This window comes from Sorex araneus, chromosome 3 (genome assembly GCF_027595985.1).
Source record: "Sorex araneus isolate mSorAra2 chromosome 3, mSorAra2.pri, whole genome shotgun sequence".
NCBI classification, from domain to species: Eukaryota; Metazoa; Chordata; class Mammalia; order Eulipotyphla; family Soricidae; genus Sorex; species Sorex araneus.
In genome coordinates, this window is record NC_073304.1 from 153,090,813 (window position 1) to 153,116,487 (window position 25,675).

The following is a 25,675-nucleotide window of genomic DNA, read 5'->3' on the forward strand; positions in this document are numbered from 1 at the left end:
TCTTCTAGCTTCTCTCTGTTTCTTGCTAGATTCCTTTAAAAGTTAACTCTAGGGGCCGGAGCGATAGCACAGCGGGTAGGGCGTTTGCCTTGCACGCGGCCGACCCGGGTTCAATTCCCAGCATCCCATATGGTCCCCCAAGCACCGCCAGGAGTAATTCCTGAGTGCAAAGCCAGGAGTAACCCCTGAGCATCGCTGGGTGTGACCCAAAAAGCAAAAAATAAAAAAAATAAAAGTTAACTCTGATTTCCAAGAATAGACTAGATTAGAGTCCCTCTCAAAGACCAGAGGCCATGTATTATCCCTGATTGGGGTGGTAACAATAAAAATGGACTGGGTTTGGGGCCGGAGTGATAGCACAGCGGGTAGGACATTTGCCTTGCACGCGGCCGACCCGGGTTCGATCCCCGGCATCCCATATGGTCCCCCAAGCACCGCCAGGAGTAATTCCTGAGTGCAGAGCCAGGAGTAACCCCTGAGCATCGCTGGGTGTGACCCAAAAAGCAAAAAAAAATAAATAAATAAAAATGGACTGGGTTTGAGGTGTGTTTCGGGTAAAGACTCGCTGATGAGAGAAGAGGAGGAACAGAATCTGGAGTGTGGTGAAGGGAGTGAAGCCACTGAGGGCGCTTCCCTCAGGTTTCTGACCTGGAAGGATGGGAAGACTGGCTGACTTGGAACAGGAGAAAGAAGCTGTTAGGGACAAAAGATGGTGACGATGCAGTTTGGGTGGTTAGGGAACCTCGTTTTAAGGAGAGTAGCAGACAGTTAAAGACACAGATGCACAGTGCTCAGGGCACACACCATGCATTCACCTTTCATCAGGCCTCCCCTCTTCAGTGACGTGGACTGTCTTCAGAACAGACCCTGCCCTTAGCATTCTGTTGGAAAGATAGTTAATAAGCTTTAGTCGTTTCTAAAGGTGTGTAAGTGCTGTGAAACCAGAGAGGGGGAGTGATGAGGCAGACTGCAGTTTTTATGCTTGGCAGTACTTGGGACCATATGGGGTGTCGGGGATGTGCAGGGTAAGCACCCTGCCCACAGTACTGTCTCTCTAGAACAGGTTGTGTATTTTTTTCCTTTGTTTTTTGTTTGGTTTTTGTTTTGGGGGATGGGTGCAGTTGGGCCCCAGCCAGCAGTACTCAGGGGTTTCTCTCTGCACTCGAGGTTCACTCCTAGTGGGGCTCAGAGGACCATATCGGGTATCAAGTATCTCGCTCAGCCACATGCAAGGCAAAAGCCCTACCTACTACCTACTGTCATTCCAGCCCAGGTTGTGACTTCTAATTGGAGAAGCAGGACATACGTAGATGTAACAATGGGCTGGAGAGATACTATAAGTATTGACACTTAACTTGTGTTTTGGCCAGCCCCAGTTCAGCCCTGGCACCACATGGGGTCTCTAGAGCATCACCAGGAGAGACCTTTGAGGACAGATCCTGGAGTACCTGAATACTGCCAGGTGTGGCCCCAATCCCTCCACCCAATAGATCATGACTGTGAGGGTCCGAGAGCTAATTCAAAAGGCTGTATAAGCATCCAGTTCAATCCCTAACCCTGCATAGTGCCTTTAGCATAGCCGCTCTGGCCCCCAAACCAAGCAAAACAAAAACGCCTCAGCCTTTCAGGCAGTGGAAACTCTTTACTGGTCCAGGGACTACAGAGGTGCCAGTGTGAGCTGAAACAGGGAACAAAGGGAGGTGAGGCGAAGAGTTGAGAAAAATGTCAGCAGATGTGGTCTGATGCTAGTATTTAATTTGTGGAAGAAGAAACATGACAGCAGCCACAGGAAATACATATATAATGCCCCAACTGTGTGTTTCAAAAACATCATTTAGGGATCTGGAGAGATACTCCAGTGCATAGGGCGCTTGCCTTTCTGCTCCCTGTGTGGACTGTGGCGGCCTCAGGCAAGTCACTATACTGCTGTCATTTGGTTTCCTTGGTTCGTGGCATGAGGTTTTTGTTCTAGAGCCCTAGGCCCTTTCTATAAAGGGAGACAGTTTCTGTGCTCCCAGAGCAGACTTGGAAAATTGACAAGTAGATTGGTTCACTGCTGCTTCCAGTCACAGTGCGAGGAAGTAGGGGGTAAGGAGTAAGGGTCAGGGCATGGGTCAGCGGTTGCTTGAACACTTGCTGAGTGTGGAGGTGTGAGCTGCCCCGCTCTCTGGCTTCCTCTGCAGCCCGCACACTCGGCTTCTGCCTTTGCTTTGCCCCTCTAGGGAAGAACTGGGATGTGAGCGCTGCCTTCAGTGATTTCCAGCAGCTGCGTCAGGTCCATGCCGGGAACCTGCCCCTGCCTTTTAGTGAGGGCAGCGGGGGTGTCAGGACTCCTGGTAAGGGGTTCTCCGAAAGAGAGCCTGCCGTGCGCCCGCCCCGGCCCACCCTCCAGCGACAGGATGACATCGTTCAAGGTACCGGGGTCACTTCTGTGGACAGAGCAGGGCGGGGGGGGGGGGCCGCTGAAGACAGTCAGAAGGTCCTTAGGGGGGCCACGTTCCAGGGGTCTGCATCCTGGGTGCTGTGTGTCTGTGGAGCAGGGAGATGTTCTGAGAGGTCGTCTGTGTACTGAGGTAGTAGGACCCTTAATGGGGTGAGCTGTAAGGCTTCCCAGGATCTGTCAGAAATCTGAAATGCATGTGCATCCAGGAATGGGCACCTGAGCAGTGGGCACAGGGCCTGGACTCGGTCTAAGCACTGGGCGGCCTCCGAGCACTGCTGCTTTGGCCCAAGGAAACTCTGCTGCAGGGTGACTCAGAACAAAAGACAAAATGCACAGAGGCTGTCACCAGAGACTTTGTTTCTAGGCATTGTTCACACAACTGCAGGCATGGACACATGTGCAGTGCCCCTTTCCTTCTGAGTCAGAGCCCCTCAGTGTCTCTTAGCACTAAGGGCTGGCTGGGAAGCTGGAGACAGGCTGCTCAGGCCCTGTGGGGGGCCACCGAGTACCGAGTACCGCCAGTGTGGCCAGTAAAAAAAGACAGTATTTGTATGTGGAGTAGTGGTTACATAAAGTGTAATCATTCACGTTATGGAGTACTTTGTAACCATTAAGATCAGAACATGGGGGCCGGAGCGATAGCACAGCGGGTAGGGCGTTTGCCTTGCACGCGGCCGACCCGGGTTCGATCCCCGGCATCCCATATGGTCCCCCAAGCACCGCCAGGAGTAATTCCTGAGTGCAAAGCCAGGAGTAACCCCTGAGCATCGCTGGGTGTGACCCAAAAAGCAAAAAAAAAAAAAAAAAAAAAAAAAAAATCAGAACATGATTTACTATTTTAGAAAAGTCTCCTAAAGAGAAAGACACAGTATAGTATATTTTGTGTCCTCCTGTTTACCGTGTTAAAATGTTAAATTGTACATGCATGAAAAATTCTAGAAAAATAGAAGTTTGCCGGTGCTGGAGCAATAGCACAGCGGGTGGGGCATTGGTCTTGCACTCAGCCGGGCTCAGGGATCACTGCTGGTGGGATTCGGGGAACCATATCAGGTGCCAAGACTCAAACCTGGGTTGACCCAGACAAGGCAAGCACCTTACCCACTATACTATCTCTCCAGCCCCTATTTTGTTTTGTTTTAACCATGAGCCCATTGTACTTTATATATAATTTTTAAAAGCTTTAAGGGCCAGAGAGACAGTATGTAAACTGGGCTTGCCTCACTGCAGCTGTGGCCATGGCCCTGACTCGAATCCCGTCTCTGCATGTGGGGCCTGAGCGTCCCTGTTGTGTGGGAAAACATGCTCAGAAGGAGGCAGGCTGGGGCAGGAGTGGACCCGGGAACACTGCAGGAAAGCTGACACTGGTGGTGGGATCAGTGCTGGGTTACGCCTGAAACTTCACCCTTTAACTTTGTAAATCATGGTGCCCTCAGTAAAAATTTTTTTAATTGAAAAATAGTATGATATACACAGATAGCATCACAGGGTTCAAGCATGCAGCACAGTGATAGAGAGCACATGCTTCTCTGTGTTCAATTCTGTGTTCAATTCTGGCACCAGAAACCAGAAAATAAGATGATTTTGCGCGCGCGCGCGCGTGTGTGTGTGTGTGTGTGTGTGTTTACATATATCATCACTATAAAGTAACTTGAGACAGCTTGACAGATATTGGGTTGAGAACTACCTTTTCTCACTTTGGATGATCTTGATATGGTTCAGGCATGCAAATGAATCATAGTACTTCATTGAACAAATTATGATTACATGGATAGCTACTAGGAAGTTACAAGTGGCACATATTCAGAACAAATGCAATGACTGGGAGCACTGTCTGCATTGCTGTCTTCATCTGTAGCAGGAAATAACTATACCTATACATTGCTGATAAATGCAAATACCATGAAAAATGTTAGTGAATAATGTAAAAAGAAATGTGATTGATGCTAGAGAAATACATTCTCTTGAATATGTGAGACTTGTCATGAATTTTCTCTTATGGAAATTTCTTTCTGCCTTCACCAAAACTGAAAAGTATTGAAGAGCTAATTTGACTGAAACCCCTTTCTGTAAAATCCTTCCTCCTTCCCTGGGGCTGGAGCGATAGCCCAGCGGGTAGGGCGTTTGCCTTGCATGCAGCCGACCCGGGTTCGATTCCCAGCATCCCATATGGTCCTCTGAGCACTGCCAGGGGTGATTCCTGAGTGCAGAGTCAGGAGTAACCCCTGAGCATCGCCAGGTGTGACCCAAAAAGCAAAAAAAAAAAAAAAAAATCCTTCCTCCTCCTATCAGTGAGCAAGTCCCAGTGAATGGGCTCCTGTTGAGGGGTGGGATGCAGGAACAGAGTCCGAGAAGGACGGAAGGTGGCGTATGTACCTGTCATGTATTGGTGCCATGTCTGCAGGACCTCCGCTGCCTCCGTTCTACTCTTATGTTTGAGAAAGAAGCTTGTGAGCTCTGGAACCACTGAGGCCAGAGAGTAACCTGCTGGACACCCTCAGGGCAAATGGTCGCTGTGTGAGTTCTCAGAATGGGCTGTGCATGTTCTCAGTGACTCCATTTCTCATTGCAGAGAAACGCCTGTCTAGGGGCATCTCCCACGCCAGCTCCAGCATCATCTCCCTGGCCCGCTCCCATGTCTCCTCCAATGGTGGGGGTGGGGGGAGCAGTGAGCACCCCCTGGAAATGCCCATCTGTGCCTTCCAGCTCCCAGACCTCACCATGTACCCCGACGACTTCCGCAGCTTCATCGAGAGAGACCTCATTGAACAGTCGATGCTCGTGGCCTTGGAGCAGGCAGGTCCGTGAGTGCCTCTGCTTGCAGTCCTACCAGCGCTTCTCACGGGAGAGGCACAACTGGCGCGGGCGCCCCAGTCAGGCTCAGAGTCAGCAACTGGCCGGGTGAGGGCGTGGTAATCTGGTTGCTGCTGCTTCACGTGAAGAGTGAATCAGTTAGAACAAGCAACAGACACTTTCCCCTGGAAATTTCTTGTTCAGAGGGAAACCCGACATGTGGAAGAAGTGGGAATCAACCCGTGGGAAATGTACAGATCCATTTTCTGTTATTCTGGAGTACCCTTGAAAGCAACAGACCATGGCTTCAAATGATGATCAGTAGAAAGTTATCCAAAAGTCATACTTACATGAACCTTTCTCAGAAGATTTAACTTTTGCATTGGGTTTATCTTAAATGTTCAATTTAATGAAGTTGGAGCCAGTGCAGTTGTACAGCAGTCAGGGCACTTGCCTTACACACAGCCGACCCTAATTTGATCCCTGAAACCCTATGTGGTCCCTCAAGCACCTCTAGGAGTGATTTCTGATTTCTGAGTGTAGATCCAGGAGTAACTTCTGATCATTGCCAGGTGGGACCCAAAACAAAAGAAAAGCAAACAAGGAGCAGTAGGCAGTATTCCACAGGAGCTTCTTTCTCCTATTGCTATAGGCCGCTTGAACTGGTGGGTGAGCATGGACCCCACCTGTCAGAGGCTGCTCCCTTTGGCAACCACTGGAGATGGGAACTGCCTACTGCATGCAGCCTCTCTTGGTAAGTCTGCGTGGCCCTCCATTCCTGTGGGAAGGTAGTGTTAGCAGGGCAGGGGAGAGAGCTCACGCTCTGAGCACCATTTCAAGAGTAACCCCAGAGCACTCCTAGCTGTAGCCCCAAAACGGACTCCAGAAAAGGAGTAAAGGCAGCATTAAAGTTAAATCTGAGGTGCAGATTTTGATCCTGCCAACATGATCGCAAGAAGTTCAGGACTGGAGAGCTAGTATGGAAGAGAAGATATTTGCTTTGCTCCACAGATGGTCTTCAGAGCCCTGCTGGGGGGAAATTACTGAGCACAGAACTAGGAGTAAGTCCTAAACACCATGAGGGGTGGCCCAAAATAAATGAAAAGTAACGATTCAGTGTGGGAGAGAAGAGAGTGAGTGTATGGCAGTGAAAGTGTCCATCTTGACACTTGTCTACACTTGTCTACAGTCTACAGGTCACTAGGGTGGGTCCTGGGTTCCAGAGCCAGCAGCGGGAGCTTCCCTGGCCCTCAGGACCTGGGCAGAGGCTTCAGTGCTGTGGCTGAGTCTGGAAAGTCATGGCTGAGAGCGGGAACAGGGGCCAGGCTGTGCTTCTGTGTGTATGTGCCAGCCCTGCTGGGGAGTTCTCGCACTCCTAGCCTGCTCACTGCTGTCCGGAAGGGCCCACGTGAGTCTGAGCAGGCTTAGGGTACAGCGTGGGGCAGAGTGTGCACCTGGACTTCCTGAACACCCACTTCTCGCTCTTGGCTGCCATCTGTGACTGGGCTTCAGGCACACGCTCTGCTGCAGTGTTGGTACCTGGTGAGGCATGGGTTAGCCCTGCACAGTCATGAATATTTGGTCACTCATGTTGCTCTGTGGATTAAAAGACTTATTTTCAGGAGACCTTTGTGGGGCTTGTTCACCTGCTTACAGGAGTTCTTGTTCAGTGTCCTTCAGACTTCAGCCCTGTGAGCAGGACTGAAGTGCGGGACCCAAAGTGCAAGACCCACCTGCTTGGTGTAGCTTGTCCAATACGCAGCTCCTGTGAGGCGAGGAGTGGTGGGTTCCTGCCACTCACCTTCTCACCTGAACAGGGCTGTTCTTTTCCATCAGGTACATTTCCCCATTTCAGGGATTTTTTTGGGCCCCAGCATCAGCCTGAGACCTCCAGGCTGGGGCTTGTGTCACTCCATGCAAGGAGCTGAGTTGTGAGCGGTCTTACAGCTGTGTCCTTCTGCAGGGATGTGGGGCTTCCACGATCGGGACCTGATCCTGCGGAAGGCTCTGCACTCACTCATGGAGAAGGGCTCCGAGAAGGAGGCACTGAGGCGGCGCTGGAGGTGGCAGCAGACGCAGCAGAACAAAGAGGTGAAGAGCGGCAGGGAACCCTGGACACGGCTCTCCGGGAGGTTGGGACATAGTTTCTAGGAGCTGGGACTAAGCACAGGTGACACCGCAGCTGAACACCCTCTGCATAGTCCTGGGGAGCGGGGAACAGCCGCACCTGCCCGCACCTATGGGTGCGTCACATTAGTCACCGATTTACTTACTTCCAATGTGGCTGGATCAGTGTTTCAGGACATAAGAGGATAAGTGCTTAAATATTCTGGGGGGATCATTATTTGTGTTGGCTTGGGTCTGGTGACTACACCTGGTGTTGGGGATTGCTCCTGGGCGGGGTGCTGGGGAAGGTGGTCACTTCTAGCTGTGCGCAGGGGTCAGCCCTGCTTCCTTACCTGCCAGGCCTATACAGCCACCTCCCTGTTCCTGTACCATTTGTTTTTCATACGCCTTTTGTTCATTGAAAAAATGTTTAAACTGGGGTGACAGACAGTTTTTCAGTGAATAGGGGACTCAGCTTGCACATGGTACTGGGTTCCAACCCCAGTATCATATAGGGTCCCCCAAGCCATGCCAGGTGTTAGACCTGAGCACTGCCAGGTGTGACACTGCCACCATCCCCCACCCCCAAATAGCATTTTATTGGAACATAGTTGTTTGTATTCTGGGGAACCTGAAAGGGTCACTGGCCTTCAGGGGGTCCCAGGCGTTTAGAGGAAGATCCTGGCCACCTCCCCACCCCCTCCTTGACTCTGCTTGTCTCCTCTGTTTATCTCCTACCCTTCCTGTGTGTCTATTTTTGTATGCACATGGCAGGGTATATTCTGGTACTTACTGGATTGTATCAGGGTTTCTTAACTGTTTCCCGACCTTGTTTCCTTCCTGTGGTTCCCGCTCCCCGTGTGACCTTGTGATCTCTTAGTTTTATGCCATGATCCCTGCCCCCAGGTACATGTTTTTACCTGTGTCCCTCTTGAAATGTCCTGGGTCCACAGGGGCCTATAAAACCCTCGGTGGGACATGCTGGAACTATCTCTTGAGAAGATTTCCTTTTCCTTTCAATCATCTTTCTTTTCTCCATGTATTGCTCTTTCCAAACTGGCTATAATATAGAAATAAATTCAGAACATAAATTAGAATTTTATGTTCTGAAGACTTAAAATATATAAGTAGAATAGGTCTTTCTTTTTTTCTATGGAGCGATAGTACAGTGGGTAGGGCATTTGCCTTGCACGCAGCTGACCCAGGTTCGATTCCCAGCATCCCATATGGTCCCCTGAGCACTGCCAGGAGTGATTCCCATGTGCAGAGCCAGGAGTCAGCCCTGAGCATCGCCGGATGTGACCCAAAAAGCAAAAAGGAAAAAAAAAATCCTGATTGTCAGATTCAGCATGACATTCAGGTTACACTCCAGTTTGCCTCGTCGGCCTGGGAAGGTCACTGAGGAAATGCCCAGACAGGTCCCCTGGAACAGTGCCCCAGTACCACCAAGAACCTGACTCTCAGCGGAACTGGTTATACCTAGTGAAGGACGGCTTTACTAGGCAAGTGTGAGAATAGGCTTCCCAGTTCCAGTATTACAGTTGGAGTTAAGAGTACAGTGTTCTTTAGCCCAGAGACCCAGAGATACTCGGGCTCTCTTCGTGATCAGCCAGCTGCTCCATGCCAGACCCCTGTGAATGGCCTGTGTAGGAAGAGCGAGTGGTCAGGAGAGGGGTGTTCTTTTTTTGCTACTTAGCTCATGGTTAGTTCCAAATTGGAAATGGGGCCTTGATTATTGTTTTAGCTCTGACCATTCAGAACTGTTCCACCTGGCCATAGAAAGTGAGCTAGGGCACTAACAGACTCTGGGGCTTTGGCCAATAGCAAACAATGGATTAGGCCTTGTCTTCCAGATCGCCTGTGAACCTTGCAGGCGAGGTGGGCACACCATCTAGTGGTTATTTGTAGGAAAACGGGAAACAAAATCAGTGACCTGATGTTAAGTGTGACTAGGGTACCTCTGTGTCTGACTTGCACATTGTTACTTTTATTTCTCTGCTGCAGGTTTTGTGATGGGAACCTGTCAGTGGTTGACACATGCCTTGCCTCTGTGACACCTCACTGCAAGCCGTACCCTACCAGTACAAAAAAATATTTCTGAGACATTCTATGAACTGAAACATTTTTTCATTTAAAAAAGTGTTAGTGATTGCGCTCAGAGTACCTCTTTAATTCCCCTTAAATGGGTTCGTAATGTCCCTCATGTTTCCACTTTGATTCTCTCTGTCATCATGTGGATTTAAGCTCTAATACTCATTTCACCCTGAGGCAGGAGAAGGCTTGTGCTCTGACACTGTATTCTAAAGTCAGTAGATTTTGAAATCCTCGTGTCACTTCTTCCTCTTCCTTAGTAAAAAAATGGTAGTGGCCCAGAGAGATAGGACAGCGGTAAGAACGCTTGCTTTGCACATGATTGACCCAGCCCAATCCTCAACATCCTGTATGGCCCCCGGAACCCACCAGGAGTGATCTCTAAGCACAGATCTAGGAGTTATGAGCACTGCTGGGTGTGGCTCCAAAACCAAATAAGATAACAACAGAAACTGGTAGTTTCACTGTGTTGTTTATTGACTCTTCACTGTAGCAGTGGACATATTTCCAAAACAAATACTGCACTGGCGTTAGCTGCTGCAGTAGGTGTAGCCCAGTGTACAACACATGGTTTTGCATGTGTGAGAACCTGGGTTCAGTCCGCTGCTCCATGTGTGTGCACACGGGCACACACATGACTGCAGCGGAGCACCAGAGCACCAGTGGAGCATGGGTGGGAATGGCTGTCACACCAAGATGTGGAAGAAAGGCTTAGAGAGGGGTCTTGCGACTGTCAGAGTTGACAGTCAACAGGTCGATAGGAGTACATTTCCCCAGTCTCGACAGAAGCTGAGTTCAGACAGCAAGGAACTCCATTCCAGGGACCACAGCGAATGGCATAGCAGAGTGGGCCAAGTGGGCGCTCTGTGAGCTGTCCTGAGGAATCTGGAGACCATCTAAGGGGCCTGAGGCACCTACATGCAAAGCCTGCACCCGACATTTGAGCACCCTCTGACCCGCAATGGTGGTCCTTTTGAAAAACGTGTAATAGGGGCACAGTGAGTAGGGCATTTTGCCTTGCTCGTGGCCGATCCGGGTTCGATTCCCAGCATCCCATATGGTCCCCCGAGCACCGCCAGGAGTGATTCCTGAGTGCAGAGCCAGGAGTAACCCCTGAGCATCGCCAGGTGTGACCCCCCCAACCCCCCCAAAAAAAAGAAAAACGTGTAACAGGGCACAAATATTAGGGTTTAATTTTAGAAGTACTTGGGGAGGATTTGATCACCAATACCCCATGGGGTCCTCCAAACCCCGCCAGGACCACTGTTGAATGTAGCCCCAAAGCAAAATAAATAAAATGGACCATAAGAGTATGTGATTGAAAGTAGTGAAAACCAGTTAGAAAACTGTTGCTATAATTTTGCTTATTTTGGGCCTGCTTTGCATTGCTGGGGTCATCTGGGAACACTCCATGGTATTTAGGAGGTGGGGGCTGAAGCCTTGTTCATGTGCTCTGGTGGTCTCTCTGGCCCTAGATTATTTCATATTTAATAACTACTGTATCCAAGAGACTCAGATATGGGCCTATGAAAGGAGAACCTAGATAATGCCCTAGTTGAAATGGGTATTTGGGTAATATTGGTGTCCTTCACTAAGGTAGAACTAGAGGAAGAAGAGTGGGTTTGGACATGGTAGAAAGTGAATTCTGACTAGAGTTGGAGCTGGGCAACAGGCTCCAGGGACCTCGTGTGAGCCAGGTGCGACATTCTCTCTCTGTAGACAAGGGAGAAGAATATCGGAAAGAGACCTCAGAGGGCATGTTAGTGCCACTGCCACTGTAGGGCTTCCCTTCCCGGGGACGCCTGAGCAGCTACACAGCCTCAGGCCCTGGCACTGGACTTCGCCCAGTTGGTTCCAGTTTCTAGGGATGACCTACTGAGCATTGTTTGGGAGTCCCAAAAACAGGGAAAGAAAGGGAGAAGAGATTTGACTTTGTTAGCAAATTATTAACACTGGGAGCAGGGAGTGGGGTCCTGTGACTACGCCCTCTAGTCTGGCTTCTTAACCAAGCCTTGCACTCTCCTGTCCACTGCTCTTTCAGTCAGGACTGGTGTACACGGAGGACGAGTGGCAGAAAGAATGGAATGAACTGACCAAGCTCGCCTCGAGCGAGCCCCGCATGCACCTCGGGACCAACGGAGCCAACTGTGCTGGGTAAGTACGACACAGTGGAGGACCCCAAAGCCATCTTTCCTAAGGCCTCCCTGTTTGAGATGGGGCTGGGAGAGAAGAAAGGGGTCATGGCAAGGCACCAAGGGGCTAGCAGCAGGGAATGTTCTAGAACTATAGGTAATTCAATACCACTGGAATATAGAGGACATGACACAGAATGAAAGATGGGCTGGGCAATCCAGATTTCTGTGTCATTAAAGGTTTCTCTCAGTGGGGCTGGAGTGATACCATAGCAGGTAGGGTGTTTGCCTTGCACGCGGCTGACCTGGGTTCAATTCCCAGCATCCCATATGGTCCCCTGAGCACCACCAGGGGTAATTCCTGAGTGCAGAGCCAGGAGTAACCCCTGTGCATCGCTGGGTGTGACCCAAAAAAGCAAAATAAAATAAAGGTTTCTCTCAGAGCATACTGAGAGGGTCAGAGTGATAGGACAGCTGATAGGACATTCACCTTATATGTGACTGACCGTGATTTGATCCTAAAATTTAAATAAAAGAAGAAGCATGCAAAGAAATAATAATTATATTAATGTGGGGGGATTGCAGAGGTTTGACAGGTACTGACATCGGCCCGAGGATAGTACCTGCAAGCAGGCCAGGGACCGCTGAACACAGTCCAGGTCGGGGTGAGCATCAGAAACATGTAGAGAAGCGGGCTCCCGGGCACAGGTCTGGGTCCTGCACCTTGACCCTGGCTGACATCTGTTGGCGTTTCTTGGGGACAGCTGGCAAAGCCCCAGCCAGGGGACAAGGCAAGATGTCTCCACACTGACCGTGACTCTAGAGATAGGACAGTGAGTTTATGAAGCAGTGATGAATGTTAAATGACCTCTAGAGGTTTCTGTGTTTGTGCAGGGCAGTGTGGCAGACCCCTGCTGCAGGGCCCCTCTCTGCATCCTGCTGAAGGCCATGGGGGACCTTAGATACTTTCTGGTTTTGTTTTGGGTTTTTTTGTTGTTTTTAGATACTTTTTGAAATAAGGTAGTTTCTTAGGGAAAATTTTAAAAAGGTATACATCTGGAAACCCCAGGACAAATGATCCAGATTCTTCAAGATATAAATTGGGAGGAAGATTTAAAAGGAAACCTATAATTTTAAAGACTTGATTTAGGCTTGGTACACAAAAGCATTAACTCCAGAAGATCTATGTGTACCTGTGTTCACAACAATGCTGAGTACACGTACACTAGCCAAGATATGGAAACACCCCATATGTCTAATGGCAGATGGGTAGATCGAGAAATTGTGGTGTATATACACAATAGAATACTGCTAAATTTTGAGGGAAAAATGAAATTTGCGTTTTGTTATCATGTGGATGGGACTGGGAGGTGCCATGTTAAATGAAATAAGTCAAAAGGAGAAGGAAAAATAGGGGATGACCACAGTCATCTGCTGTAGAAAGAGGGAAGGGAGTGGACGGTATCTAGTGTCCAAACCTTGGACTGGACCACAGAACTGAGGTGACCATGTTGGGATGGGAGGAGGTTTTAGGGGGACCGTGAGGGGGCCTGGAAGTGCATGTGTGTAAGGACAGTGGTGGAGTGTCTCAGGCACGGATGATGCTGAAGGAGCAGTGACTTGGTACCTCAGAAGTGTAGGTCTCTGCACTTTGGTAATTGCATCACCTCAACTGTAATTTTAAGTTTAAAAAAAATAGACAATAATAAAGACTCACTTAAGGTCCAGGAGATAGATAGAGGACCGGAGCACCTGATAGGCACACATGGGCTTCTGGCATCATTCCAGGCACTGCTGTCTTTCTCTGCCCCCCTCCCCCTTGGAAGGCCCCCTCAAAATGGGATAAATAATTTCCCCCTCAAATAAAATGAAGTAAAAATAATTATCCCTGGGGCTGGAGCAATAGCACAGTGGGTAGGGCGTTTGCCTTGTACGTGGCCGACCCAGGTTCGATCCCGGGCATTCCATATGGTCCCCCAAGCACCGCCAGGAGTAATTCCTGAGTGCAGAGCCAGGAGTAACCCCTGAGCATCGCTGGGTGTGACCAAAAAAAAAAAATTATCCCTAAGGACTAACTTAATAATGACAGAAATGCCTATTGGATATATAAACTTTGGAAGATATTTGGGGAAATGTGAACAATTTCTACATGCCTGATTAGTGTTATATTTTTAAAGTGATATTAATGGTATTTTGCTCTTAAAAGGAGTCCTTTATTTCTTAGAACTAGAAACATATGGTTGAAATGATATTTGGGATTTGCTTCAAAATTACTACTATAGGGAGGAAGTGGATCAGTTGATAAGAGATATGGGGGCTGGAATGACAGTATAGCCAGCAGGAGGGCATTGGCCTTGGAGTGGCCAGCCCAGGTTTAGTCCCCAGCAGCACATATGGTCCTCCACACCCTACCAGGAGTGATCCCTCGGGTGCAGAGCCAAGAGTAGGCCCTGAGCATCTCCAGGTGTGTGGCCCTCAAAAAAAAAAAACTAAACAGAGCTCTAGTTAGAGATGACACTGATAGGCCACATGTTATACTGGATAAAACAGAATGATAGATTGGTGAAAGTTGAGTCTGATTTTCTAGTTTGAATATGTTTTAAAATTTGAAAATTTCCCAAGAAAATATTTAAAATTAAAGCCTGTTTTGGGGCTGGAGCAATAGCACAGCGGGTATGGCGCTTGCCTTGCATGCGGCCAACCCGGGTTTGAACCCCAGCATCCCATCTGGACCCCCGAGCACCGCCAGGAATTCCTGAGTGCATGAGCCAGGAGTGACCCCTTTGCATTGCTGGGTGTGACCCAAAAAGGGGAAAAAAAAAACTAAAGCCTGTCTAGACTTTATTGTGCATGAGGATAATTTGGAAAGGTTATTTAAAATGCAGACTTCTAGATTTCCACCCAAAGGAATCTCAGTTGATTGGTCCTGAGGTAAGACCATGAAGTGTGCATTTCCAGCAAGCCGCAAATGTTGCTCTAAGGGTTAGGAGGCCACTGACCTGTGAGTGTGAGCAAGGAGGAACAGAGTTGTATATTTGAACACATGGTGCATGCTAAAAAGCAGAGTGCACGGTGGGGTGGAAGTGAACCCACGTGGCCATCCAAGAGAGAGAGCTACGGAGAGTGCGGATAGACGAGCAAGGACAGAGACAGGCAATCTAGAGATGAGTGAAAGGACGCTTGATCCAGGTGCAGGCGCGTGGGTGAGCAGCGAATGGACTCAGGATCCCAGCAGGCTGTGCCGTTTGCCTCACCCAGGTGGAGCTGCCCTAAGTGTGGCAACACAGGAGCAGAGAAGAGGAACTTCACTCTTTATTTATTTATTATATTTTTTAAGAATTTTGGGGGACCTTGGGGACCTACACCAGGTGGTGCTCTGGGTTAATTCCTGGCAGGCTCAGGAGACCCTTGTGGGGTGCTGGGGATAAAACCCAGGTCAGCTGCATGCAAGGCAAGTGCCTTACCTGCTGTACTCTCGATCTGCCCCCTTTCTTTTGTGGGGAGGAAGCTTGGGGGTACACCCAGTGGTGAACTGAGGCCACACCGGACCTTGTGCTCAGGGGACCATTTGCGGTGCTGAGATTCAAACCTGGGTTGGAACGACAGCTATCTACCAGCAAGCGCCTTAGCCTTTGCTCTTTCCCTCCGGTTCCTCTTATGTCTTTATTCTCCGGTAGCACCAGGAGGGTAGTGCCCAGGAGGATGGTGTGGGGGAACAAGACTTCAGGGTTGTATATCGAGTCACTGTGAATTGGGGGAGGACAGACAGGTGAGTGGCTCCCCCCACATTCCTCACATGCTGCTCTCCCTGGAGCCTTGGACTCTACCTGGGCGTTGGCCAGCTTGGCTGACAGGTGTGCACTGTGATCTCCTTGGGGAGCTGACCTGCTCTCTCATGTCTCTCCACTCCTACCCGCTGCAGGCTGGAGAGTTCCGAGGAGCCCGTGTATGAGAGCCTAGAAGAGTTCCACGTCTTCGTCCTTGCCCATGTGCTCCGGAGGCCCATTGTGGTAGTGGCTGACACTATGCTGAGGGACTCTGGCGGAGAAGGTGAGTCAGTCCATCCTCAGCCACCCTGAGCAGAGTGCTGGGAAGAGGACAAGAAAGGAGGATCCATGGGGAGGCGGGAGGGAAGGCATTAGAGCAGAGCAGAACCCTAAAGATCCCGAGTAGAACAGCCAGGTAACTGCCGAGATTCTTAGTAAAGAAGTCATTAGGAAAGTGGCCAGGCAAGAGCTCTGCAGGCAGGGTGCTTGCCTTGTATATGGCCGGTCTGGGTTTGATCCCCATCATCCCATACAATTCCCTGAAACCCACCAAGAGTAAGTCCTGAGCACTGCTGGGTGTGGTCCAAAAGCAAACACAAAAAATGTGAATCACTATAAATAGGAGTTGGATGCGGGAGTCTCTGGGCAGAGTTGGGGAGCAGGATGCTTGCTGAGCCAGATCATAGACCGAGCTGTCCTGATCACGGTTTCCAACAGCCTTTGCCCCTATTCCCTTTGGGGGCATCTACCTGCCTTTGGAGGTCCCAGCCAGCCAGTGTCACCGCTCCCCGTTGGTGCTCGCCTACGATCAAGCCCACTTCTCAGCACTTGTGTCCATGGAGCAGAAGGAGAACGCCAAGGACCAAGGTGCCAAGCTCATTGTCATGTCCAGCTGCGCGGGTCTGCTTTAATCCCAGATGGGAGCGCATGCAGGAAAGAACCAAGCACCAGGCCAGCACAGAAGATGCCTGTGTGTGGTTCATCGCGTTTTTGGACATACTGGAGGGTTTGGTTTTGTTATGTATTGGTGGGAGGAATCACCTGTATTCTTTGCTCCCTGCTCTCTCGGCTTGCAGATGAAGGTGGTAGAACCTTCCAGAGCATGCTGGAGTTCCCCTATCCATGTTGACTGGCAGAAGCGTTCCGGGTGTCAGTGGGCTGGCTTATAGTGGGGTCTGAAGGTCCGGGCCCCGAACTGTCTTCTGAGGAAGAAGGAAAACCGGTGGGGTGCTTTCAGTGGGGGTCCTGGGTATGTAAAAATTAAGAAGCATTGTCAGGACCCTTGGCAGGATTCAGGAGTTCAGCTCCTTTAACAGGGTCAGTCTGTGTCCAGTTGCTTCCTGTCACCTCATGAAAACCTTGATGCTGTGTCTTTCTTTCCTCCACAGCTGTGATCCCACTGACCGATTCCGAGCACAAGCTGCTGCCCTTACATTTTGCGGTGGACCCTGGGAAGAGCTGGGAGTGGGGTCGGGATGACAGTGACAACGTCCGATTGGCCAGGTGAGGCCTCTGTGGGCCCCTCTGCCCTGCCCAGACTCTCCGGGACAGTGTTTCCGGGGCCAGGCCAGGCGGGTCTGCAGGCATGGGTGCAGAGGGGGGGGCAGTCCCAGCGCTCACAGTTGCTTTTTCTCCTGGTGTGTCTCACATGGTTTCTCACTTAATGAACCTTGCACCGAACATCCTAGAATCCCCAAAACAAACATCAGGAGAGACTTTCCTGTTGTTCAAGAGAGTCAGGTCATGCTGTCTCCCAGCACCAGTGACACGGGAGTTTCCGATAGTTAACAGGGGCAGCACGCCCCCTGCCCGTCTGCCAGGCCCTGGACCCGATCCCTTGCGATACAGAACTCACTTCACTGAAATGGTTCTCTCTGGGTTTTCACCTTTCTGAAGTGTGAACTATGACCTCCCCACTCCCAGGTCTCCTCTCTGTGTGCTGCTCTCTGGGAAGAACCTGGGAGTCTCCGAGCCCCCCATTGCTTCCTTCCCTAGGGCTACTGAGACTCAGAGCAGCTTGAAGGGAGTGTGCTGGAGGCTCGGGTTTGGTCCAGAGCATTTTATAGCTCCCAGCACCTCCGCAAGTGACCCGCAACTAAAAAGTAAAGAGATTAATAAAAACAGAATTGGGGGCCAGAGAGATTATATAGGAATTAATGTCTGACTTGTATGTGATTCCCAGCTTTTTTTCAAATCAAAACACCCATTTGAGGGGCTGGAGAGATAGCACAGCGGGTAGGGCGTTTGCCTTGCACGCGGCCGACCCGGGTTCAAGTCCCAGCATCCCATATGGTCCCCTGAGCACGGCCAGGGGTAATTCCTGAGTGCAGAGCCAGGAGTAACCCCTGTGCATCGCCAGGTGTGACCCAAAAAGCAAAAAAAAAACACCCATTTGATTCCCAGCCAGGAGAGGCATCGGAGCACTGCCAGTGTCACCCTGTCTGGCCCCAGCTCCCAAGGAAAGCAAAAGCAAAACTGAGAATTGGAACTAAAGGGGTGGTTCTGAGGAGTGGGGCACAATGTCGTGGTCTGCCCTGGAGCCGTATGCACAAGCCCAGTCTGCACCCCCAGTACTCCAGGTGCGGCCATGGAGGCCCCAACACTGCAGCAAGGGCTGGGCCCTGCGCCCTGATGTCAGGCCAGCTCTACTAGCTGAGCTGGGGTGACCTCAAGGAGCCTGAGCATGACTGAGGAAACCCCAGAAAATTAAATTTTGTAAAGAGGCTAGCACTTGTCTTGCATGCAGCCAGCCATGATTCAGCCCTAGAACCCAACAGGATTCACCTCATCCCCTGCCAGCCCCACCAGGAGTGAGCCCTGAGCACTGCTGGGTATCATCCCCAAGAATAAAATGAAACTCCAGAATTTGTGAATTTTTAAGTTAGTCCTCAGTTACCAAAAATCACTTTTTAAATATTTCCCTGAACAATAAAGATTGCAGTTTAGTATTTCAATTTTCCTGACACTGTGCTGGGCCTTTTTATCCTTATTGCTAGCCCTGCAGGGGGCCCAGTGACTTACTCTCTAGCTTAGTGATTAAAGAGGAGCTATAGGGGCCGGAGTGATAGCACAATGGGTAGAGCGTTTGCCTTGCACGCGGCTGACCCAGGTTCTATCTCCGGCATCCCATATGGTCGCCCAAGCACCGCCAGGAGTAATTCCTGAGTGCAGAGCTGGAAGTAACCCCTGAGCATCACTGGGTGTGACCCAAAAAGAAAAAAAAAAAAAGGGAGCTATAGTTTATTTTGATTTAATATTGGGAGGTGTCTTGGGGTCACACTCAGCAGTTCTTGAGGCTATTCACAGCTGGGTGCTTGCTGGCTGTTGTGGCAGTGCTAGGATGGAGCCCGGGGTCAGAATTCCAGGGCTCATCTGTCCTGGGAGAGATCCCCGGGGCTCACCCACACCAAGAGAGATCCCCAGGGCTCACCTGTCCCAGGAGAGAACCGGGGCTCACCCGTGCCAGGAGAGATCTCGGGAGCTCACCAGCACCAGGACAGTACTCAGGCCTTGTTGCCCTCCCCACACCACCTGTCAGGATCCAGACTTTGCCAAAATCACAGTTCCTTTTGACCATTTCTTCTCTTCACAGTGTTATTCTGTCCCTCGAGGTCAAATTGCATCTGCTGCATGGCTACATGAATGTGAAGTGGATTCCTGTGTCCTCGGATGCCCAGGTGAGGCCTTTTCCTCCACCTGTGACCATGTCACTTTGTGACGAGCCCACTGAACTTCAGGGGCCCATGGTCCTGCCTCCACTTCTTGGCACCCCCCCTCCTTTCCTGCCACTTTCAGCTCCAGCACGCTCCTGCATATTCCTTTTTTTTTGCTTTTTGGGTCACACTGGCAATGCACAGAGGTTACTCCCGTCTCTACACTCAGGAATTACTTTTGGCGATGCATGGGATGCTGGGAATCGAACCCGGGTTGGCTGCCTGCAAGGCAAACGTCCTACCCCACTGTGCTATCGCTCCAGCCCCTGCTCCTGTATATTTCTGTATATTCAGCTCCTGAGTCTGTCATGATTGCCCCAAAGTTCCCCACCCCTGCTCCCGCCTCCACATTGGGCTTCTGAAAGGAGCTTGCTGGGCTCCTGCTCCAACTCTGGGCGCTATGAGGACTGAGCTTTTGCCTGACTCGGTGTCAGTATGTAAGGGGACACGCTGGGGAGCACAGAGGGGTCACGTGGTTGTGGAGTCTTCTTCAGAGCTGACTGGCCAAGTTTGAATGTTGGGAACAAGACTGTTCCCTGCAGGGCTGACTAGGCTGAGTAATTTTGGGTTTTGTATTAAAAAAAAAAAATTATTCATTTTTTAAATTGAACATAGTAAGATACACAGTTCCAAAGTTATTCATGGTTGGGTTTTAGTCCTATAATGTTCCAGTACCAGTCCCTTCACCATGTACATTTCCTACCACCAGTGTCCCTAGTTTTCCTCCCTGCACCTCACCCCCACCTTCTTCTCTTCCTCTTCCTCCTCCTCTTGTTCCTCTTCCTTTTCCTCTTCTTTTTCCTCTTGTTCTTCCCCCTCCTCCTTCTCTTTCCCCTCCTCCACCCCTTCCTCCTCTCTTTTTCCTCCAGCCCCCCTCTCCTCTCTCATTCCTTTTGGGCATTATGGTTTGCAATACAGATAGTGACTGAGAGGTTATATGTATCACTTGACCTACTCCACACTCAGTTCTTGTCCAGAGTGGTCATTCCCAGCTATCATGTCGTACTGCGTGCAAGGCAAACGTCCTAACTGCCTTCCATGACTGTTAGGATAGAAGGTGGTCCCCTGCGGGACTGACTGGGCCGAGTTTAGATGAAGGCAGTCTCCTGAAGGACACCTAGTATGTATGGGACTCGGCTACAGCTTTCCCAGATGCCTGCTGTCATTCTAAATCACTCAGAGGGGCCACATGGCAGTGGGCCAGACAGCCCAAGAGTGGCTGGGGAAGTGGACTGCAGGAGCTCATGGCCCCCAGGACAGCACCCATTCTCTGCAGTGAGACTGTCCCCCACCCACCACTCAGGCTGTTACCACGCTCCTTCCCATGCTGACTCCCGGGGCAGTGGGTGCCCCACAAGCCAAATGAATGGGCTGGAGTCTCGGGGAGCTTCAAGCCAGATGGGTTGGGTGCTGATCAACCTTGTCTTTGTCTCTCGCAGGCTCCCCTCGCACAGCCTGAATCCCCTACTGCCTCAGCTGGAGATGAGCCACGCTCCACACCAGAATCTGGTGACTCCGACAAGGAGTCGGTGGGCAGCAGCTCTGCCAGTGCTGACGGCAGTCGGTGGAAGGAGAAGTCAAAGCGAGAACGAGAGAAGGAAAAGAAGCGAGCGGACTCTGTGGCCAACAAACTGGGCAGCTTCGGCAAGACCCTGGGCAGCAAGCTTAAGAAGAACATGGGCGGCCTCATGCACGGCAAGGTAGCCAAGCCCGCAGGGCTGGGCACGGGAATGGCACCCAGTGGTGGCACCGAGACACTGGACAAGAAGAAAAAGAACTCCCTGAAGAGCTGGAAGGGTGCCAAGGAGGAGGCAGCTGGGGATGGGCCACCGGCAGAGAAGCCCCCGGCTGAAGTGGCTGGCAATGGCGGGAGTAAGTACAGCCAGGAAGTGACGCAGAGCCTGGGCATGCTGCGGGCAGCCATGCAGGGCGAAAGCAAGTTCATCTTCGTGGGCACCCTGCGCATGGGCCTCCGCCACCAGTACCAGGAGGAGATGATCCAGCGCTACCTGGCAGATGCCGAGGAGAGGTTCCTGGCCGAACAGAGGCAGAAGGAGGCCGAGAGGAAGCTCGTGAACGGGAGCATTGCGAGTGGCCCGCCCCCAGCCAAGAAGCCAGAGCCCGATGGTGGCCACGAGCTGCTGACGGCGCCCTCAGCTGAGGCCAAGGCCGTGGCCTTCTCTGCCGGCTACCCAGGGGGCTTCACCATACCCCGGTCTTCTGGGGTTGGGGTCCACTGCCAGGAACCCCGGAGGCAGTTGGCAGGGGGCCCCTGTGGAGGTGGCCTTCCTCCCTATGCCACCTTCCCCAGACAGTGCCCTCCAGGCCGAGCCTGCCCCACTCACGACACCTCTTCCTCAGAGCTGGCCAGTCACCCCAAGGATGGCACTCACCAGGGTGCCTTGTTGCCGCAGCCCTTCCGTGTGGCTGACTCCTACAGCAATGGCTACAGGGAGCCCCCTGAGCCTGACGGGTGGGCTGGGGGGCCCCAGGGGCTCCCGCCCACCCAGACGAAATGCAAACAGCCCAACTGCAGCTTCTATGGACACCCCGAGACCAACAACTTCTGCTCCTGCTGTTACCGGGAAGAGCTGCGGCGGCGGGAGCAGGAGCCAAGCGGGGAGCTCCTGGTACACCGGTTCTGACCCTCACACAGTGACGGCAAGGGGTGCATTGAGGAAAGTGACCTATTGTGGGCTCAGCAGCATCCAGCCCCGTGTGCCCAGGCGCATCCGGGGTGTGCAGTCCTGGCCAGAAACTTGGTGTGTGTCGGATGGAGGGCTGCCAGCTGCAGGGCAGGGCAGGGCCACACCAGCCCACCCGGAGACCTGGACTCCACGAGAGTGAGGAGGCAATGGCCTGTGCAAATGATGACTGTGTCTCGCCAGTCCTGTGGGCTTACCCTTGCCAGGGAGAGCAGCAGGGGAAGGTTCGGAGTGTGGGCAGGGTGGTGAGAGTCCGGGAGAAGGACAGGCAGTAGGGGTTCCTGGTTAATAAATGAGAGAGCCAAGTTCCTCTAGGTCGGAAAAAGTACAGGGTGGTAGGAATGGGAGTGTGGAACGCAAATGGAAATGGAATACATTTGCCGTTGAAGGGAGAAATCAGGTCAGGTGAATCCTCCTCGAGGGTTGGGAAAGGCAGGCAGGGACTAACGGGCTCCTAGCCGGGGAAAGGAAGAGTATAAAGGGGAGTTCATCTTCCAAACTCGACGCCTCCCACCTCTCATCTGCTCGGCTTTGACAGGACCTTACCAGCCACACTATACCTTTCCTCATTCCTTCTGGGGACTGAGTTAACTGAATTAGGAAGGGTATTGTTACTGTGTTTTAAGACTCTGATTTTATTAAAAGAAGAAAGTTCCCTCCAGGAAAGGACACTGAGAAGGCAGTAGGTAGCCTCCAGGTGAACTGGCACAAAGGGAGCCAGGAGTGTGTCGAGGGTGTGAGAAGGCAGATTTTTGGCCAGACTGTTTCAAACAAAACCAAAAACCAAACTATTAGCACTGCTATCCTCTGCTGCTACATTTCCAGAGAAAGCAAATTTTTGGACTCTTTTTTTCTTTCCTTTCTTTTTTTTTTTTTTAAGGAAAAGAAACAAAACAACCCCAGCAAGCAAAAACATTTTAGAAAGTGATTTTTTATTTTTAGCATATTTAAGTGATTCTTTCTCCTCTACTTTATGGAGAATGAATTTAACATCCCGGCTTCTTTTGTTAAGCCATAGTTAGCTGACCTTAATCTGTGGTTAGTTTATTAAAATAATAGAAAATACTTTGTAAGAAAAGATATTTTTGATAACAGGTCTGATAACGAAACAGGAAAGGGATTAAGGGCAATTTATAAAAAGGTAGATAGAGCAATATATTTTAGTGAGCTGTAACCACAGATCACAGATCAATCCCAATGAGCTGATCTGTCTTTGGGGTCTCTCTGGGGGTGGCAGTGGGCCTGTGGGTAGTCAGGTGAACCCCTTTGCATTTTGCACAAAGCACAAATCTGGACAGCTTATGGCCTGGCCTGGCCATTTCTAAGAGCTTTAAACCAGAGGACCTATCCTGGGCCAACTTTTCATTTTTTTCCACCTTGGAAAAAAAATTAACTATGCAATTGTCTACACTCCTAGGCATGTATGGAGAAGAAGAGCAAGTGTTACTTAGGTGTCTGGAGTGGTAGCTGGGCCCTTTGTCTGGGTTTTCCTCCTATGAAATATAATGTAGACTGGGCTGGGTGCCGGGAGACATGTGTGTTGCTTCTGCCTAATGGGAGTTGTTAACCCCGCTGCTTCTCGTTCCCCCTGTAACTCAGCCCATGGCCCACCAGAACCAGCTCACTGTCTAGGCAGATTCCTTTCTTCTCCACAAACTTGCAGCTTCTTCCTTCCCAATCTGATCACTGTTGATTTAACCAGTTCCTACCAAGATTAAATCTTAGGTTCATGAAGCAGGTCACAGGACCTTGATTCCTCAGGATGAGTCGTAGGTATTTTGGGGCAGGGTGCCTGGTAGGAGAGAAGTGCTCTCCCTTGGGTACAGAACTTCCAGGGGCCCCCCCAGATTGCACCATCAAGATGAATGCAGTTCATTCAAAGAAAAATTAGTGGTGGACAGAATATCAATCTTGAATGCTGGCTCCAGTAGGCCAGGTTAGGGTGAGGAAAAAAATGTGGAATTGAGCAAGTAATCAGGTTAAACCAAAACTTTAAAATTTTGAATTTTTGTTCATTGTGAAAACTTTACACTCATGATTTTCAAAAGATAACACATTAAAAGTGTCTGTTAACTGAACTTTTGCCATCCCTTAAACCTTGAGTGTGCCCACAGTGAGTGCCTTGCTTACCTCCTATGCTGCTGCAATCAGCACCCATGACCATCTGTTCCCAAGCCTGCACCCAGACCTCCAGGGGCAGAGACTAGCCCTTGGATTTGCACAGCTCCAGGCCCGCCTCCAGCCTCTGTATCAGGGGGTTCTTGGCCTGGACCACTAGGAATAGGAGCAGACCCAAGGCGCTCCCCCCCACCCCACCCCCAGTTACAGCAGGATGGTGTTGAATCCCCACTGGACTGCAGTGTTTGAATTTGATCTGTTACAGATTCTAGGTGGTAGGTCTGTTTTTAAAAATTGAGGACAAATGAACAAAACTCTGAGTCACGTTTGTTTTGTGTCATGTTTCCTATTGTTTTGTACATCAGCTAATCCCAATTTCTTTTGACCTCTTTTCAAATAAAAAGGTGGGAACTATAGTAGGGGTGAGGACAGGGGTGATAATAGTAAAATGGGGCTTATCTAGGCCTCAGCCTTTTAAGAATTTTTTTTAATTTGGGAAGGTACATTGAAAAACTTTGTTCTAACAAAAAAGACCTTAAGTCAGTGGGTTTTTTTGGATGTGGGGGGTGGAGGAGATTTCATCACAACTGGCAGTGCTCAAGGGACCATATGCAATGTGGGTCAAACCAGTGCTAGCCAGTGCCCTCTGGGTACTTTCTGTTGAGTGAGGTTAGTTTTTCTCGCTCATTGGTGGGGGCTGGGGGCTGGAGGGTCAAGAAGTGATACTGGGGGGCCGGAGCGATAGCACAGCGGGTAGGGCGTTTGCCTTGCACGAGGCCGACCCGGGTTCGATCCCCGGCATCCCATATGGTCCCCCAAGCACTGCCAGGAGGAATTCCTGAGTGCAAAGCCAGGAGTAACCCCTGAGCATCGCTGGGTGTGACAAAAAAAAAAAAAAAGAAGTGATACTGGGGTAATCGGACAGAAGAGGCTGGCCCGTGCCATTACTATGTTGGGGTGGAGGTACCCATGGCCTGAACTCAAGGTGGGAAAAATTCCTTAGTTTAAGGGATTGGGGAGCGGGGGCTAGGCCCTCTAGCCCTTGAGAAGAATGACTGCCTCCCCCGTGTAGGCGCTCTCCATGCCACCCTCTCACTGTCCACGTGGGCGGGGGGCGTTGGAGGGAGGGATGCTGCTGCCTCCGGTGCTCCGAGCTGGCTCTGACTAACCCCTGAGTCACCCGCCCCGCCTCCCTCCTCCCGCAGCTGCCCCAGCAGCCTTGGCTCCGGCTCTGCCCGGCAACGAACGGAATTCTGAAAATGGAAAAATTAGATGCAGCCGCTGCGTCTCCACCCTTCCTTTCTTCCACGAGCCCTCCCCTAAGCACAGGGTGGAGGGTGAGGTGGTCCTCACCCGCCCACGTGCACGCCTCCCTTTCCAACCCCGATTGGATATTGAGCCAAATCGCCCAATTTTTCTGCCTGCGATTGCTCCCCCTTCCTCTGAGGACTTTTTCTTCTCTCGCCTGACACCTCCTTGGTGCTCAAGCACCGCCGAGCTCTCAGACTAGAACGAGGCTCCCAGGAAGGCAGCCGGCACTGCCACTCCGCCCGCCCTGGACAGTGTCCTTCCCAGGAAGAAACGGCGCCGGTGGGCACCTCTGGCCCCGCAGCCGGCCTGCACCGGGGAGGGTCGGCGTCAGCGGTCATTGCAGCCAGCACGGCAGCTCTCCCGAGTGGCTCCTCGATGCCTGATTTCCCGTCTTTGTCCGTTCAGGGTTCCGCTGCCCTGCCTCCCCGCCTGCCCTGCACCCTGGCTGCAGCGGGGAGGGGTCGGCCTCTGCCCGCGCCGCTCCCGAGCATGAATCTTT

General features: G+C 51.0%; 1 protein-coding gene across 3 annotated transcripts in view; it reads left to right on the forward strand.

Annotated features, from left to right (window-relative positions):
• Window positions 1–24,447, forward strand: part of OTUD7B (OTU deubiquitinase 7B) — a 60,223-nt gene extending 35,776 nt beyond the window's left edge. The window contains exons 3-12 of one of the 3 annotated variants that reach the window (XM_055131346.1): window positions 2,223–2,414; window positions 5,013–5,240; window positions 5,886–5,987; window positions 7,197–7,324; window positions 11,472–11,584; window positions 15,485–15,612; window positions 16,047–16,196; window positions 16,718–16,832; window positions 18,922–19,006; window positions 20,482–24,447. In XM_055131346.1, the coding sequence (XP_054987321.1) occupies window positions 2,223–2,414; window positions 5,013–5,240; window positions 5,886–5,987; window positions 7,197–7,324; window positions 11,472–11,584; window positions 15,485–15,612; window positions 16,047–16,196; window positions 16,718–16,832; window positions 18,922–19,006; window positions 20,482–21,687 (2,447 nt within the window). In that variant the 3' untranslated portion in view covers window positions 21,688–24,447. Of the gene's footprint in view, window positions 1–2,222; window positions 2,415–4,074; window positions 4,958–5,012; window positions 5,241–5,885; window positions 5,988–7,196; window positions 7,325–11,471; window positions 11,585–15,484; window positions 15,613–16,046; window positions 16,197–16,717; window positions 16,833–18,921; window positions 19,007–20,481 lie in introns of those variants that run through there. The other 2 variants (XM_055131349.1, XM_055131348.1) reach the window with 2 other exon arrangements.
• The last annotated feature ends 1,228 nt before the right edge of the window (window positions 24,448–25,675 follow it).